The sequence below is a fragment of the Macaca fascicularis genome, chromosome 20 (assembly GCF_037993035.2).
Source record: "Macaca fascicularis isolate 582-1 chromosome 20, T2T-MFA8v1.1".
In the NCBI taxonomy this organism is placed as follows: domain Eukaryota; kingdom Metazoa; phylum Chordata; class Mammalia; order Primates; family Cercopithecidae; genus Macaca; species Macaca fascicularis.
In genome coordinates this window covers 77790312-77808149 of record NC_088394.1, presented here as the reverse complement: position 1 = coordinate 77808149, position 17838 = coordinate 77790312, and the positions used below count along the sequence as shown (strand labels likewise).

The window sequence follows — 17838 nt, the reverse complement described above, 5'->3', positions numbered from 1 at the left end:
GAAACATATTTTTGACCCTAAGTTTACAGCGAAGAGGGTCTTTTTTAAAACATCTACCCCAAATAGCCAAAGCAATTTTGAGCAAAAAATAACAAAGCTGGACATGTAACACTATCTTACTTCAAAATATACTACAAAGCTACAGTAATAAAAATAGCATGACAGGCCGAGTGTGGTGGTTCACGCCTGTAATCCCAGCACTTTGGGAGGCCAATGTGGGCAGATCACAAGGTCAGGAGATCGAGACCATCCTGGCTAAAATGGTGAAACCCCCTCTCTACTAAAAATACAAAAAAATTAACCGGGTGTGGTGGCGGGCGCCTGTAGTCCCAGCTACTTGGGAGGCTGAGGCAGGAGAATGGCATGAATCTGGGAGGCGGAGCTTGCAGTGAGCCGAGATCCCACCACTACACTCCAGCCTGGGTGATAGAGCGAGACTCCGTCTCAAAAAAAAAAAAAAAAAAAAAAATAGCATGACAGTGGCATAAAAACAGACACACAGACCAGTGGAACAGAATAGAGAACCGAAAACCAAGAAATAAATCCATGCATTTACAGTCATCTGATCTTCAATAAAGATGTCTAGAACCCACCAGGGGGAAAGGACAGTCTGTTAAATAAGTAGGGTTGGGAAACCTAGATTTAAAAAATTTAAAAGAATTTCAAAAGAAATTCCTATATAGGAATAATAAAGATTTCAAAAGAAGAAAATTAGACCCTTATCTCACACCATAAACAAAAAAAACAGCTCAAAATGGATTACAGACTTAAACATAAGACCTGAAACTGTAAAACTACTAGAAAAAAACAGAGAAGAAAACCTCCATAACATTGATCTGGGCAATCATTTTTCAGATATGACCCTAAAAGCACAGGCAACAAAAATTGAAAGTGGACAAATGGGATTATATCAAACTAAGAGGCTTCTGCATAGCCAAGGAAAGAATCAACAGAGTAAAGAAACAACCTACAGAATGGGAAAAACATCTGCAAACTGAACATCTGGTAAGCAGTCAATATCGAAAATATATAAGGAAGTCAAACAGCTCAACAGTAAGAAAATAAATGACCCAATTTAAAAATGGACAAAGGCCAGGCGTGGTAGCTCACACACACCTGTAATTCCAGCACTTTGGGAGGCCAAGGCAGGCAGATCACTTGAGGTCAGGAGTTCGAGACCAGCCTGACCAACATGATGAAACCCTGTCTGTACTAAAAATACAAAAATTAGCTGGGCATGGTGGCAGGTGCCTGTAATCCCAGCCACTCTGGAGGCTGAGGCATGAGAATCACTTGAACCCAGGAGGCGGCGGTTGCACTGAGCTGAGATCATGCCACTGTACTCCAGCCTGCATGACAGAGTGAGACTCTGTCTCAAAATAAAGGACCAAAGGATCTGAATAGGTATTTCTCAAAAGAAGATACATAAATGGCCAACGGTTACATAAAAAATATTCAACATCACTAATCAGAGAAATGCAAATTAAAACCACAATGAGATGTCACCTCACACCTGTCAGAATGGCTGTTAGCTAAAGAAGAAGTGCTGGTGGGGATGTGGAGAAAAAGGGACACCGCACCTGGTGGGTGGGACTGTAAATTAGCATAGCCACTATGGAAAACAGTACAGAGGTTCCTCAAAAAATTAAAAATGGAACACCGTGGGATCCAGCAATCCCACTTCTGGGTATACATCGGAAGGAAAGGAAATCAGAAAAGAGAAAGCTGCACTCCCATGTTCATAGCACCATTCACCATAGCCAAGGTGTAGAATCAGCCTGCCCATCAACAGATAAATGGATAAAGAAAATGTGGTACATTTACATAATGGAATACCATTCAGCTTCAAAAAAGAAGGAAAGCCTGTCATTTGCAACAACATGGATGAACCTGGAGGACACTGTGCTGTGTGAAATAAGCCAGGCACAGAAAAACAAATACCACATGATCTCATATGTGAAACCTAAAAAGATTTAAACTCACGGAAGTGGAGAGTAGAATGGTGGTTACCAGGGTCTGGGGCAGGGGGAGGTAGGGAGTGTTGGGGTTATGTTGGTCAAAGGGTACGAAATTTCAGTTAGACAAGAGGAGTAAGTTCAAGAGATCTATGGGACAGCATAGGAACTATAGTCAATAACAAAGTCCGGGCCGGGCATGGTGGCTCCCACCTGTAATCCCAGCACTTTGGGAGGCCAAGAAGGGTGGACGACCTGAGGGCAGGAGTTCAATACCAGCCTGGCCAACATGCTGAAACCCCGTCTTTACTAAAAACACAAAAATTAGCCAGGCATGGTGGTGCATGCCTGTAATCCCAGCTACTCAGGAGCCTGAGGCAGGAGAATTGCTTGAACCCAGGAGGCAGGGGTTGCAGTGAGCCAAGATCATGCCGCTGCACTCCAGACTGGGTGACAGAGCAAGACTCCATCTCAAAAACAAACAAAAAAAAAAGTCCTGTATTCTTGAAAATTGCTGAGGGTAGACTTTAAGTCTCATCACACACTAAAGAAATGGTTAATTGGCCGGGCGCGGTGGCTCAAGCCTGTAATCCCAGCACTTTGGGAGGCCGAGGCGGGCGGATCACGAGGTCAGGAGATCGAGACCATCCTGGCTAACACGGTGAAACCCCGTCTCTACTAAAAATACAAAAAACTAGCCGGGCGCGGTGGCGGGCGCCTGTAGTCCCAGCTACTCGGGAGGCTGAGGCAGGAGAATGGCGTAAACCCGGGAGGCGGAGCTTGCAGTGAGCTGAGATCCGGCCACTGCACTCCAGCCTGGGTGACAGAGCAAGACTCCGTCTCAAAAAAAAAAAAAAAAAAAAAAAAGAAATGGTTAATTATGTGTGATAGTGCATATGTTATTATCTCAATTTAGCCATTTCACCACGTATACATATTTCAAAACACTATGTTGTACATGATACATATATGCAGCTTTTATTTGCCAATTAAATAAATTAGGAAAAGCATCTAGGTGCATGGTTTCTATGGGCATACTACTCATTTAACAATTTTGCATAGCAGGGAAAAAATCAAGACAAGACATTTTTTGCACTATAGAGAGACTTTTTATTGTTTTCAAATATTTATTTCTTTTTTAAAATGGATTTCCAGTGTTTTGAAAAATACATATATATTCCTTTAAGCCATTTCTTCAAAAAGGCCTGTGAAAACAAAACGCTAGAAGACTTCTGATTCAGTGGTTTATTTGCAGTGATATTTTATTAAATATTTATTCCTTCTAAAAAACAGAGGAAAGAAAAGAAACACTGCTGAGTAGAAAAACTGCAGAATGATCCCATTTGTATTTTTCAAAAATAGAACAAAAATACCCACACACAAAATGGCACCATATATTTTCCATAGGCACAGACATGCATAAACACGTATTTATTTTTTAAATGTCTGAATGGACACACCAACTAGCAAACTGTGCTTTCTACCAGGATATCTCTACTGAGATTAGAAGGACCACAGGGGGCTTTAGCCTTCAGGGTAATGTCTTAATTTTTTATAGAGAGAATATATTCCTGCAATATTCATGTAATTGAAAATTAACTTTACAACTTTTTATAAGAGCTTCTCAGGGCAGGGGGGCTCTGGGGTACCGAGGTAGAGAGCCGAGGTCAGGTTCCGGCTCCTTCCACAGGGAACCCCTAAGCCTCAGTTTCCCGATCCACAGCATCGGGGATCCACAACCCCTGTCTCATGGGAGCATTAGGATCGTCGTCTATTAGGTGATTCGGGGTAAGCCCTCGGCACTGTGTCTGGCACTCAGGCAGGACTCAGTTAAGTGAATGGTTTGGAAAACGTAACTGAAATCAACCCACAACTAACTTCCCTGGGAGAAAAAGAGAATCAAAAGGGGAGATGGGAACAGGGCTGGAATACGAGTTGCATCTCCCAACCTCCTGGAGCATGGATGCCACAGCCACGGCCTGAGGTCTCAGCTTCACTGAGAAACCCCTCATCCTGCCCAAGAGATGCCTTCCACCAATCACAACCAGGCAACAACTCAGCACTTCCTTTGAGGATTTGAAAGCAGGTGTTTCTCCTCTCCTGGGGAAATCTATCCAGAAGTTTAGTACACATCCCCAGAGCCCAGAACAGTGCCTGGCACAGGAGAGGTACTTTACAAATATGCAGAGGGCAAGGAGGAGAAGTTCCTCCAGACCTGTGTTCCCCCACTGCCTGGTCCAAATTCCCCATCCGTTCCCCTGGAGGGCCCCTACTCACCCTCCACCACCCTGCCTGACCAATCCCTCCGTAGCACTCACCACAAAATATTACACTGATTTCCTTATGTGCTCAAACGTCCTCAGTGCTTCTCAGTGAAGGACAGTGACACTTCACCCCAAACCCTGACCACACAGGGTTTGAAAAAGTGTATGTCCCGGGGCAGGGATGAGGGTGGTATTTTTTATTGTTACAATGACTTAGGGTCCCAGATAGACATGCAGTGGGTGGAAACCAGGGAATTTCAACATCCCAGCACAACAGGATCAGTCCTCACACCCCTCCTCTTTGAGAAACACTGTGGGGACACAGCTTCCATGACAGTGGGCGGTGGGGGAGGTGGGGAGCTGCCATCCTTGCTGATTGATTCATTGAGCCAGCATTCACCAGCCACCAACTACATCCCAGCCAATGTTACATAAGCAGGAACAGATCAAAAACAAGTACTTGGAGTGAGGCAATGTCTCATCCCTGCCAGACCATTAGCCTGAGAGAGCAACGGCTGGGCTGTTTTTATCACTCCTGCGTTTCTGGAGCCCAGCACAGGGCCCGGCACACGGTAGGTGTTCACCGAACATCTATTAACTCCTAAAAAGTAACAACTTCCATTCTCAAGACACCTCCAACCTCACGGGGAAGACAGGCTCACGAACTGAATGGGTCATGTATGTAAACCAGGCAATCAACCTGAGGACGCACCCAACCTCTTCATCCACGTGGTCCCATTGAAGTGACCCCAGCCCCATCCCCAGACGGCCCGTCAGAATCATGCCACCTGGCTCAGGGAAGGGGCCATCCTTTCTGCCAGACACTGTCCTGGCAGCCCAAGGTACCGCCACCTGAGACAGAAGCTGATGGAGAGTAATGCCAGCATGCACACACAGGTGGCATCCCGACCATCGTCAGGCGAGGCCCCGACCCGGGTGTGTCAGAGCTGTCTCACCCCTTGAGTACCTCAGTTTCAGCCGGTTGAGTTTAGTTGCCATCACTTGCACAGTATGACAGCACAGTGGGAGTGCCAATGCCCCACCTGGGGCCTGGCGCACAGCAGGCCTTCAATCCATGCGCAGAGGACTGAACACACCTCCTCCCTATCCAGGCTGAGGAGGCACCACCAAGAAGTTTGGGGGAAAGAGCAAAGGGCAGAAGCACCAATGCTGAGAAGCCCAGGTCGCCCTCTTGGGAACGCAGAGTACAGAAGAGCCATGCTGGCAGGAGGCTGCCCTCTGGCTGGAGCCAGCACACAGTAGGTCCTCAGTAAACTGCAGTGATAATGACCGTCACCACAGTGCCCAGGGAGGTGGCTCAGGCACAGTGGTGCAGGCAAGGAGAAAGGGACATCCAAACGCCCAGGGGGCAGCCTGGCAGGGTCGCCAGGGGACGGGACCAGGGCACAGGGAATGGGGAGAGGAGTGGGCAGGGGCAAACCACACACCCCACAGCAGCCGCCATGTAGCCAGAACCACTGCGCCCATGTGAAACACAGGCCCAGAGTGTTCACTGCCTCCCATTTTTCACAAGAAGCAATCTGAGTTTTTCAGTGAAATTTCTCAGTTTTTCCCACCAGTGTACAAAGGACGCTCGCAGGCCTGATTTGGCCCCCAAGCCTCTGGCTGGAGACTCTGGAGTGAAGAGCTTAGACTGAAGACGAATAGGCCTGCATCTGAACCTCAGACTCAGTTGACTATGAGGCTGTGTGACTCCAGGCAGGTCACTTATCCTCTCTGGGCCTGTTTCCTCCCTTGTAATAACTAGACCTCCCTCTCACAGGCTGTAGCAAAGGTTTCAATCAGATGAGGCCTCAAAGGCAGCCCAGTGTCTAGAACACAGTTAGGAACTCAACATATGGCAGACGGTTACCACCATAAGAATATGCAGGGAAACCCTGGTGCTGGGGAGACGGAGGGACAGTGTGCTACACGGAGTCTGAGTCATTCCTCCACTCCTTGTCATTAGTGAAAGTGGGGGAATCTGGTGTTTTGGGGTAAAATTAGAGAACCACAGGCCTAGAGGTGGTTGGGCAGCAGCTGCAGATGGGAGGAAACAGATCTATATCATCACAGGCCTAGGTTGTCTGGGTTCGAATCCCACCTCCACCACTTACTGGCTGCCTGCTTCAGCAAGTTACTTAATCTTGCTGTGCCTCAGTTTCCTCCTCTGAGAAATACAGATCATGGTCATGTTACTGGAAGCCAAAGTGAGTTACTACAGGGCATCCTGCCTGGAGAACGCAGACTGTGCCTGGCACACTGGAGCACACATTCTCGCAGCGGCTTTTGCTGTGATTGTTGTTGTTGTCGCTGATGCTCGGGGTGGGGTGGGGGGATTCATGGGGGAACACTGCAGGTGAGCCCACACCTGAAATTCCCCTTTGTCTCTCCGCACCTGTCCTTGCCAAGCCCCTCTGGAGGGCGTGTGCCTCCCACCCTTGCACCCACCTGAAGGTGATGGCGTAGGAGTCGCTTCCCTCTCGCTTCCGGATCAGGAAGGCTCCATCCCGGGGGATCCTCATCAGCATGTCCTCTGCCTCTCCGCGGCTCAGGCTCTCATAGTACCACCTGCAGCACAGGGCCAGGGAAAACAACCAGGTGAGTGGCCTCCAGGCCGTCAGTGGGCCACCCGCAGAGGGCAAGATAACGGTGCCAGTGACACCTGGAACCTGGCCCTGGAAATGACCATGGAAATCACACAGTGGGCTTCCCCAGCCAAAAACACCTCAGAAAATAGCAATTTGTAAAAAGAACAGTGGGAGACCCTGTGGATCTGTTTCAAGCCCAAAATAATACACTGGGCCAGGCACAGTGGTTCACACCTGAAATCCCAGCACTTTGGGAGGCTGAGGTGGGAGAATCACTTGGGGTCAGGAGTTTGAGACCAGCCTGGCCAATACAATGAGACCCCATCTCTATAAAAAAATAAAACAGACTGGGCACAGTGGCTTATGCCTGTAATCCCAGCACTTTGGGAGGCCAAGGCAGGCGGATCGCTTGAAGCCAGGAGTTTGAGACCAGCCTGACCAACATGGTGAAACCCCATCTCTACTAAAAATACAAAAATTGGGCCAGGCACAGTGGCTCACGCCTGTAATCCCAGCACTTTGGGAGGCCGAGGCAGGTGGATCATGAGGTCAGGAGACTGAGATCATCCTGGTTAACAAGGTGAAACCCCGTCTCAACTAAAAATACAAAAAAGTAGCCAGGCATGGTGGCGTGCACCTGTAGTCCCAGCTACTCAGGAGGCTGACGCAGGAAAATCACTTGAACCCAGGAGGCGGAGGTTGCAGTGAGCCGAGATCATGCCACTGCACTCCAGCCTGGGTGGCAGAACGAGACTGTCTCAAAAAAAAAAAAAAAAAAAATATTAGCCAGGCACAGTGGCATGAGCCTATTGTCCCATCTACTCAGTAGGCTGAGGCACAAGAATCTCTTGAACCTGGGAGGCAGAGGTTGCAGTGAGCTGAGATCGTGCCGTTGCACTCCAGCCTGGGAGACAGAGCAAGACCCGGTCTCAACATAAATTAATTAATTAGTTGGGCACAGTGGCACACACCTGTAGTCCCAGATAGAAGGCTGAGGTGGGAAGATCACTTGAGCCCAGGAGCTCGAGGCTGCTGTGAGCCCTGATTGTTCCGCTGCACTCCAGCCTGGGCAACAGAGCAACACCCAGTCTCAAAAAACTGATTTCTCTTCATCCACCCAAGCAGCCCAAAGCTGAAAATCCAGGTGTCTAAGGAAGCACAGTTATTACCATGTGTCTCCGAAAACTGAAGATAGCACAGCAGGAGTTTCACAGGATTTTGGGTAGTTTTCGGGTTATTTCTTAAGATAAGAAATAGCAAGTTTTAAGAGGCAATCCATAGGAAAATTTGACAGAAAAAGTGGGGGTGAAAAAAAAAGTTGCTATAAGTAATACGGCCTCCTCGGAAATGTACATGTTAGCAGCTTTCTGCCTAAAAATGTTTTCTTTATTCCCAGGATTTGTTGACCCTTCGCAAGGCCTACCTTGATACTCATTTCACTAGAAAAAAAATCAAAGGGAGACTTTTACCATCATTGTTTTCTTGTTCATTTTCAGAACAAACAGTAAGGAGCTCTGAAAGGTAGGAGGATATCCTGAGCCAGAATGACCCTCTGAAAATCAAAGCCCAAATCGTCGGGGCTATGAAGACAAAGTAGAAGAAAGGGAAAGGAGAAAAGAGAGGGGAGGAAACAAAGAAAAGAGAAAAGGACACAGCTCATGGTGCCAGGAATTTGGAAACCCGCCACCTCGGCAATTTTGAGACCCCGATGGGCCCGGGCGAGGGTGTCCTGGGGTCTGGCCTGGCTGAACCACTAGGCCAGCTTCTCTGCCTGGAGAAGCTAACCCGACCACCGCCTGCCTCCTGCTCCACTCTCAGACACGTACGGCTTGGACTCGTGGGGGTTGGGGTTGGGCACAGGGTCCGTGAGCCGCAGCTCGAACTCGGCGCAGCGCAGGTGCGTCTCGCGGTAGTGCTGGATGAGGGCGTAGATGCTGCTGAAGGTGAGGTTGTCAGTCAGGTAGTACTTTAGGGTTCCACCTTCCATGGTGGAACGGATCCGGCAGTGCTGCACCCGGCCTGACCGCCTGTGGGGAGAGGACACCATGAGGGCTGGGAGAACACAGGCCAGGCCACTGCGGCAGCCAGGGCCTCCAAGGCGGGGACATCACATATGGCCACACAACCTTCCCTCTGCTCCTAGAACAGACACAGGAGGCTGGGTACAGTGGCTCACACTTGTAATCACAACACTTTGGGAGGCCGAGGCGCATGGATCGCCTGAGGTCAGGAGTTCGAGACCAGCCTGGCCAACACATTGAAATCTCTACTCTACTAAAAATACAAAAATTAGCTCGGCATGGTGGTGCATGCCTGTGATCCCAAGTACTTGGGAGGCTGAGGCAGGAGAATCACTTGTACCCAGGAGGTGGAGGTTGCAGTGAGCCGAGATTGCGCCACTGCACCCCAGCCTGGGTGACGGAGCGAGATTCCATCTCAAAAAAAACAAAAAACAAAAAAACGGATGCAGGGCCTTAGCATAGGCTAGACCCTCAGCCTGGATTCTAGAACAGTCTACCTACTTTCCACACCCCACCCCACCCCTATTCCCCTCTTATCTATATAACTGCTTCTCTAGAGCCAGGATGCCTGGATTCAAATCCCAGCCCTGCCACATATGAGCTAAGTGTCCTGGAGTAGGTCACCCGTCCTGAGCCATGCTGTATTACCCTAGCGGTCTGACAGGGATGATAACGGTGTCCACCTCCAAGAGGCATCCTGAAGAGCAAACGAGACCACACACACGAGGTGTCTGGAATACTGCCCGGCACATGGTAAGCATCATTTAGGTGTCCAGTATTGTTTGCGTGTTATCAGTATTCTAATTTTCAGCCAGGTGCAATGGCTTACAGCTGTAATCCTAGTGCTTTAGGAGGCCGAGGCCAGAGGATTGCTTAAGCTGAGTTCAAAACCAGCCTGGGCAACGTAGTGAGACTCCAGCTCTACAAAAAAGTTTAAAAATTACCCAGGTGTCGTGGCATGTGCCCGTAGTCCCAGCTACTTAAATGGCTGACATAGGATTGCTTGAGCCAGGAGTTCAAGGCTGCAGTGAACCGAGATCGAACCATTGTACTACAGCCTAGGCGACAGAGCAAGACCCTATCACAATTTTTTTTAAGTGACAGATTTATAATTTCCCTCTTTCAGGTCTCATCTTCTTTCAGGAAGGTTTTCCAGACCATTCCCCACATCGTGGCATCAGCGCCTTCTCTCACAGACTTTCATAAATCCCAACTCACATTAAACCCCCCCCAATAAAGGGAGCGATGTCCCTTTATCTTGCCTTGTTTCACTGCGCTCATCACAACTATACTTGCATATCATCTGAGTGACTACTTTTTCATTGCCCATCTCCTTCGAAAGACGCTAATGTCCAGGAGGACAAAGACATTGTCTGGCGTAAGTACCGTGCCTAGCACAGAGCATGCCCTCAAGAAGTATCTTTTAATGCACTGAGACATGGATGAGTGGATGAATGAATGCACAAGCTCATCACAGCCTATGACGGCTTCAAAAGGACAGCTATAGCGTCCCCCTTTTACGGCGGAGACGGAGATGCTAGAAGGCTGTCTGAATCATCCAGAGCTGCAGGACCCACTCCAGGGCCTGGACCGGGGGAAGTGAGTGAGGCCACATCATCTAAGTGTAGGGTCAGATCTTGTCTTTGTCTAAAATGTTCGTATTTTGTTCATCACAGACTTTTTTGCATTACTTTTGATTTTTTAAAAGACTGCCCTGAAATTTCATTAATCTGGATTAGTGTGCCCAGGTGAGTCACACCCACCTCACTCTCGTCCCAGCCTAGAAGAGCGTGACAAATGAAACCTGGGATTCAGGTCCCAGCCTGCCCAATTCCTGCCTGAGCTAGAACCACTTGCCACCCTGCCTCATCCGGCCGGCGTGGAGGAGAAGGCTGGTGCTCCCTGGGTCGGGGGCATTACCAGAAGGACAGGGTGTAGTCATTGGGGAAGGTCTCGCTCTCCCGAACCAGGAAGGTGCCGTCCTTGCCCCCCGTCTCCATGCAGTATTCCTGCAGCAACTTCTCGGCACTCGTCCTCTTCTCCACCTTCTTGTGGAACCATTTCTCCCCAAAATGTAGCTCTGTAGGGGGTATATCCTGGTCCGCAAAGAGAGGAGGGGTTTCTGAAAGCCTTGGACCAAACCCCAGCATCGCTAGACAGGTCCTTCTGCCTCACCCTGACCCAGGGCACCAGATAGCATAGAGAGGCCAGTCTCAGCTGCTCCCCACCCGAAGGGGTCTGGCAAAACAGTACCCACTACCCTCCTCCGCCTGCCTCCCACTCCTGAGAGCCCTCATTTATGGTGGCCTCCTGGCATCCTGAGACATGGAGTGAGGGGTTCCTAGCATAGCCCTCCATTCTGTTCTATGGGAAGTCTGAGAGCCATGATGCCCTAGGGGCTGCAGAAGTAAACAGCGGGAAAGATGACCACAGCTGGAGGAGAGGGCAACAGGAAAGCCTGGGACCAAGCCAGGGCACCGGCCTCCATCTAAGGCCAATCAGGCCCTTTAGAGAGCAGGAAAGCATCTTGAACCTCACTGGTTAAAGCACCTGCAGCAGCCAGCCAATCAGAGACAAGCCAATCAGGCCATGGTACCCAGAGTAGCAGCAGCTTCTTCAGCTGAGCATCCTCTTGCCAGCTGAAGCCAGAGAAGCCACATGGGAAGGAGGTCCCGAGGGCTGGCTGGTCCTTGGGGGCCCCTGGGGACCTCCTCCCTATGTGGCTAGGGTGCCCCCTACCTGGGGCACTTCCTCCTCCGTAGTCTGTTCAATGTCATCACTGAAGGACAGCTTGGCGTCAGCAATGGCGCAGTAGTGCCGAGTCCATTTCTAGAAAGTGAAACGGGTATTAGTGCCCCCCAAGGCCTCTACCTCATCGACTCTGGAGCCCAGGAGCCCTGCAGGGCGTCACGCCAGCATCTACTGTGGATTTGCTTTTCCCAGTTTCATAGACATTTATGGTGACTTCTCTGAATTCAATTCTCTTCAAGGCATTTCTTTTTTAAAACACTGATGCGTTTTGAGCTTCTTTTAGTATTTGAGCTTCTTTTTGGACTTTTTAAATCCATGTGTCTAAGGTAGGTACAACTCCTCATCATTTTCTTTTCTATTTCATCTACCTTTTGAGACTATCAGGATTTTCTGTCCAGTTTGTCTAGAGATCTTACCTTCAATATTCACTTGTCGCTTAATGACTTTTTTTTTTTAAACTGGTGAAATTTAGTCTCTGGTTTCACTGTAAAGTACCAGTGTTAAGTTCTTAGTTTTGGTCACTGTTTTATTGTCACGCATGATGTTAATGTGAGAGGAGGCTGGGTGCAGGGTATGCAGAAACTTTCTTTTTTTTAATAACGTTTTTATTTTTATTTTTTTATTATACTTTAAGTTCTAGGATACATGTGCACAATGTGCAGGTTTGTTACACACATATACATGTGCCACGTAGGTGTGCTGCCCCCTTTTTTTTTTTTTTTTGAGACAGAGTCTCCGTCTGTCACCCAGGCTGGAGTGCAGTGGCTCAATCTCAGCTCACTGAAACCTCCGCCTCCCAGGTTCAAGTAATTCTCCTGCCTCAGCCTCCCGAGTAGCTGGGACTATAGGCATGTGCCACCATGCCCAGCTTATTTTTGTATTTTTAGTAGAGACGGGGTTTCACCATGTTGGCCAGCATAGTCTCGATCTCCTGACCTCGTGATCTGCCCGCCTCAGCCTCCCAAGGTGCTAGGATTATAGGCATGAGCCACCGTGCCTGGCCCAACTTAATTCTTTACTTAAATATTGCCATTTTTGGCTGGTCACAGTGGCCCACGCCGGTAATCCTAGCACTTCAGGAAGCCGAGGTGGGCAGATCACTTGAGATCAGGAGTTCAAGACCAGCCTGGCCAACATAGTGAAACACCATCTCTACTAAGACTACAAAAATTAACAGGGCATGGTAGTGCGCGCCTGTCGTCCCAGCTACTCAGGAAGCTAAGGCACGAGAATCACTTCAACCGGGAGGTGGAGTCTGTGGTGAGCTGAGATGGTACCACTGCACTCCAGCCTGGGCAATGGAGCAAGACTATCTAAAATAAATAAATAATAAATATTGCCGTTGTTATGTTTATATCTAGGATATAAGAAGACATGTAAAAACATACTCAAAAATGGATATACACATTAGGTAAAGGGATAGAAGCAGCATTAGAGCCTGAAAAATAAGGCTTCTGGTGGAAAAACTCTGGATTGGAGGACACGAGGGAGTCAGGGCAACCTAAGTGCACGCGGCAACAGGTACTGGATCTCGAAACAGGAAAACAGCCTGAATGGACACAGTGGTAACACTGAAATACAGTCTATAAACTAATTATTAGTATTGTACCAATGTTAATTTCCTGATTGCACTAATTATACTGTGGTTATGTAGGATGTTATTAATAACATTTGGAGAAGCTTGGTAAAGGTAGATGGGAATATCCCATACCATTTGTATGTGTATGTAAATATATTATATTGAATCTAAAATTATTTCAAAGTAAAACATTAAAAATGCAAAAGGAAAATAAAGTTGGCCAGGCTTAGCGGCTCATGCCTATAATCTCAGCACTTTGAGAGGCCAAGATGGGAGGATTGCTTGAGCCCAGGAGTTTGAAATCAGCCACGGCAACGTGACTAAATCCTGTCTCTGCAAAAATACAAAAAATTAGCCAGGCATGGTGCTGCGCACATGCAGTCCCAGAGACTCAGGGAGGTCGAGGTGGAAGGATCACTGGAGCCTGGGAGGTCAAGGCTGCAGTGAGCCGCGATCACACCACTGCACTCCAGCCTGGGTGACAGGGTGAGACCCTGTCTCACAAAATAGATAGTTTAAGTAGGAAGGTAAATTCGCATGGCAAAAACTCACTTGACTAAAAATGGAAAAGACAGGCATATTCTCAGAGCTCCCTGCAAGGCTCCAAGAAGCAGCTGCGAGGGGGGTGGCCATAGTGGCTATGGGAAGGGACCAAGGCCCACCTGGTCGATGGAATCCCACATGTACAGCTCTCCCTGTTGCTTGTGCTCATCCTTCTTGTCCTCCACATTGACATCCACGTCGCCTCGGGGACCCAGCTTCTTATGCTGAGGGGAAAACATACACATAGACTGTCTCCATGGAGACCCAAGTTTAGGTCTTCGAGCCAGCAGCCTTCATCTGCCTCTTCCCACCCAGGGCCTTTGCACTGCCTGTTCTTGCTGCCTGGCTTCCCTCTTAGTCTGTTCAGCTCTCCAAGTTACCCTGAACGAGGAGGAGGAACTTTCCTTATAGCTTCATCTAAATATAGCCTATACTGGCCGGGCACAGTGACTCACGCCTATAAGCCCAACACTTTGGGAGATTGAAGCAGACAGATCACTTGAGCTCAGGAGTTCTAGATCAGCCTGGCCAACATGGCGAAAACCTGTATCTACAAAAATATAAAAATTAGCCAGACGTGGTGGCACGCACCTGTAATCCCAGCTACTCGGGAGGCTGAGACAGTAAGATTGCTTGAACCTGGGAGGTGGAGGTTGCAGTGAGCTGAGACTGCACCACTGCACTCCAGTCTGGGCAACAGAGTGAGACTCTGTCCCAAAAATAAATAAATAAATAAAAATAGCCCACAGTCCCCTTCCCATCCTGCCACTCTCTAGCCCCAGGCCTGCTTTATTTGTCTCACATTTCTAGCCCTACACACACCATGTGATTGTCTTCTGTCTTCACGGCTAGAACATAAGCCCAATAAGGGCAGGGATGTTGTTTTGCTTCCTGTTGAGTCTCTTGTGCTAGAAGAGCACTTAGCAGACAGTAAGTGCTCTGTTGATACTCGGTGAATATGCAACACCCCCTGTGCCCAGCCTTCTCCAGCACACAGAGGGAAAGGCAGGCTGGGCAGGATGGCAGGAGACCCGCTGGGGATTAGACTAAGGCGACCTGGGTGCAAACAGCACTAAAGCTATTCGACCAGCTGTGTGACCCCGGGCAAGTGCCTACACTTCTCTGAGCCTCAGACTTCTCATCTACAAGATTAAGACAGTGATGACACCTGGCCTCCCACTCAGGCAAGCGTCTGTAAGTTGAGGGTCATGTAACCTGGTGAAGGAGCTCAGGATGGGGAGTCAGATCCAGATTTGAATTCAGGGCCTATTACCTTACTGGCCATGTGACCTTGACTGAGTCATCATCAGAGTCTCAGTAATCTGTCTCGTAAAATGGGGATGTGGCAGCCCCTGTGGGATCCCGTAAGTCAAAGAACATGAAAGTTAAGTGCCAACAGTGAAGCAGGACCTCAGTGTCCCGTTGTGAATGGCAGCATGATACATGATACAGGCATGGGAAAGCAGGCTTTGAGGGCAGACCACCTTGACCTTGAATAATTTCTTCAGCAAATACTAAATGTGTGCCCCTGGCTGAGCTATTTAACCTCTGAATCTCAATGTCCACATCTGTAAAGTGGGCAAGGGCTGAGGTTATTCGTCCTGCAGTGTTGTGACGAGACTGAGGAAGAAGATACGTATGACCATGCGTAGCCCAGTGCATGGTACAAGGTGACTGGCCAATGCCATTTCCACCTGACTTCTTGAAATAGAAAGAAGTGAGCCACAGCATATCAGGTGTGGGGCAGAGGGTGCTCTTAAAGGGACCTTCAGTACTTTGCATCCTAGAACAAGAGCTGAAAAATCCCTGGGAACACGCAGCAAGCCATCCTAATGGAAACAGAAGGAATGAGCTGGGAGCAGGGAAGAGCAAATGCAACCAGGCTGCCCTGAAGAGTCACCAACCAGGTGCCTGAGAAGCCATGGACCCTCCATGGCCAAGCTCCCTCCACCCCTTATCCTGCCAGGAAGCATCCCTTGGCATCTCCGAAACAACTGCCTGGGCGCAAACAGTGCGGGAGCTATTTTGTTAACTTGTGACCCTGGGCAGGTGGCTGCACTTCTCCAGGCCTCACACTTCTCATCTGCAAGGCTAAGACAATGACAGCTGATCTCCTGCTTAAGTAAACATCTGTACCTTGAGGGTCACAGTCTTGGCCAAACACTCCCTGTGCACTGACGCTCTTACCCATGGGGGCACCAACATCCCCTCCTCTGGTTCGGCTTAGCCAAAGCTCCTTGCACTGCCTGGTGTTTCTCTGTTGATGGGTTTGTCTCCCTACCAAACCATGACTTCTTGGAACATAAGGATTGTGCCCAATGTATCTTGGTGACCCAGTGACAACTGAGGGTATATGCCACATGTTGACACCATCCACACCCTTGGGTGTGCTATTCCCCCAACCTGGTAGGACATCCCCCTTCTCCGCTTACTGCTATGGTCTGAATGTCTGTGTCCTCCCAAAATGTGTATGTTGAAACCTAATCCCCAATGTAATGGTATTTGGAGACGGTGGTTTTGGAAGATGGTGGCTGTGTCCCCACCCAAATCTCATCTTGAATTGTAGCTCCCATAATTCCTACATGTCATGGGAGGAACCCAGTGGGAGATAACTGAATCATGGGGGTGTGTCTTTCAGGTGGTATTCTTGTGATAGTGAACACATCTCATGAGATCTGGTTTTATAAATGGGAGTTTCCCTGCACAAGCTCTCTTGCCTGCCACAATGTAAGATGTGACTTTGCTCCTCCTTCATCTTCTGATATGATTGTGAGGCCTCCCCAGCCATGTGGAACCATGAGTCCATTAAACGTCTTTCCTTTATAAATTACCCAGCCTTGGGTATGCCTTGGGTATGTCTTTATGGGCAGTGTGAGAATGGGTTAACACAGAAGGTGATTAGGTCATGAGGGTAGAGTCCTCATGAATGGGAATGAGAGTAGAGCTCTTATGAATGGGAATGAGGGTAGAGCTCTCATGAATGGGAATGAGGGTAGAGCTCTCATGAATTGGAACGGTGCCCTTATAAAAGAGGCCAAAGATATCTCCATGTCCCAGATGGTTATTTATTAATAAATAAATATTTAAAAATAAAAGAGGCCCCAGAGAGCTGCCTCACCCCTTTCACCATGTGAGGACACAACTAGAAGTTGACAGCCTACAACTTGGAAGAGGACTCTCATACCAGCACCCTGACCTTGAACTTCCAGCCTCCAGAACCGTGATAAATCAGTTCCTGTTGTTTATAAGCCACCCAGTTTATGGTATTTTGTGACAGCTGCATGAACACACTGAAATACCTAGGAAACAGCTGTTTGTCCTTCCCCCATGAGCTTGTGGGAATGTCAACAAAATTCACATTCGCTCCTTCCATGAAAGGCTGCCCGCTAGGGACTTCAGATTCCACCGCCCTTGCAGGTAACACGACTGAGTTCTCATGCACAGAACACAAAAGGACAGGACAGCTGACTTGCTTACCAGAAACCATTTGCCCTGGACACCCTTGGACTTCCCTTTCTCTGAGCTGGAACTCAGATGTGCCTGAGACCCAGCGTCTACCACACAAACAAGGACAAAGCAAAGTCCCTTCACCATTTTTGTGTAATGAGCTCCTTCAAAATCTGGAGAAGGCTACAGATCCCTTTCTCAGAATAATAATGCATAAAATTACAAAGGAAACTCGATTATATCGAAACATGATTAAGACATTAAATAGGCCGGGCGCGGTGGCTCACGCCTGTAATCCCAGCACTTTGGGAGGCTGAGACGGGCAGATCACGAAGTCAGGAGATCGAGACCATCCTGGCCAACACGGTGAAACCCCGTCTCTACTAAAAATACAAAAAACAATTAGCCAGGCGTAGTGGCAGTGCCTGTTGTCCTAGCTACTCTGGGAGGCTGAGGCAGGAGAATGGCATGAACCCGGGAGGCAGCGCTTGCAGTGAGCCAAGATCGCACCACTGCACTCCAGCCTGGGGGACAGAGTGAGACTCCATCTCCAAAAAAAGAAAGGATATTAAATAAATATTTGCAATACACTAATAGATGTGTTTCTTTATTATCATCTTAAATAAGATCCACAGGCAGATCTAATAACCTCCGTAATTCCAAAGTGATGACGAGCACATTATTTTG

At 48.5% G+C, this 17838-nt stretch overlaps 1 protein-coding gene across 8 annotated transcripts in view; it reads right to left on the bottom strand.

Annotated features, from left to right (window-relative positions):
• PLCG2 (phospholipase C gamma 2) overlaps positions 1–17838 on the bottom strand; it is a 239221-nt gene that overhangs the window by 43500 nt on the left and 177883 nt on the right. For all 8 annotated transcript variants that reach the window (XM_074027663.1, XM_065536926.1, XM_074027664.1 and 5 more), the window contains 5 exons: positions 13824–13928; positions 11571–11660; positions 10752–10927; positions 8637–8837; positions 6671–6790 (listed from right to left, as the gene is read on the bottom strand). In XM_074027663.1, coding sequence (XP_073883764.1) covers positions 6671–6790; positions 8637–8837; positions 10752–10927; positions 11571–11660; positions 13824–13928 — 692 coding nt within the window. The remainder of the gene's footprint in view (positions 1–6670; positions 6791–8636; positions 8838–10751; positions 10928–11570; positions 11661–13823; positions 13929–17838) is intronic.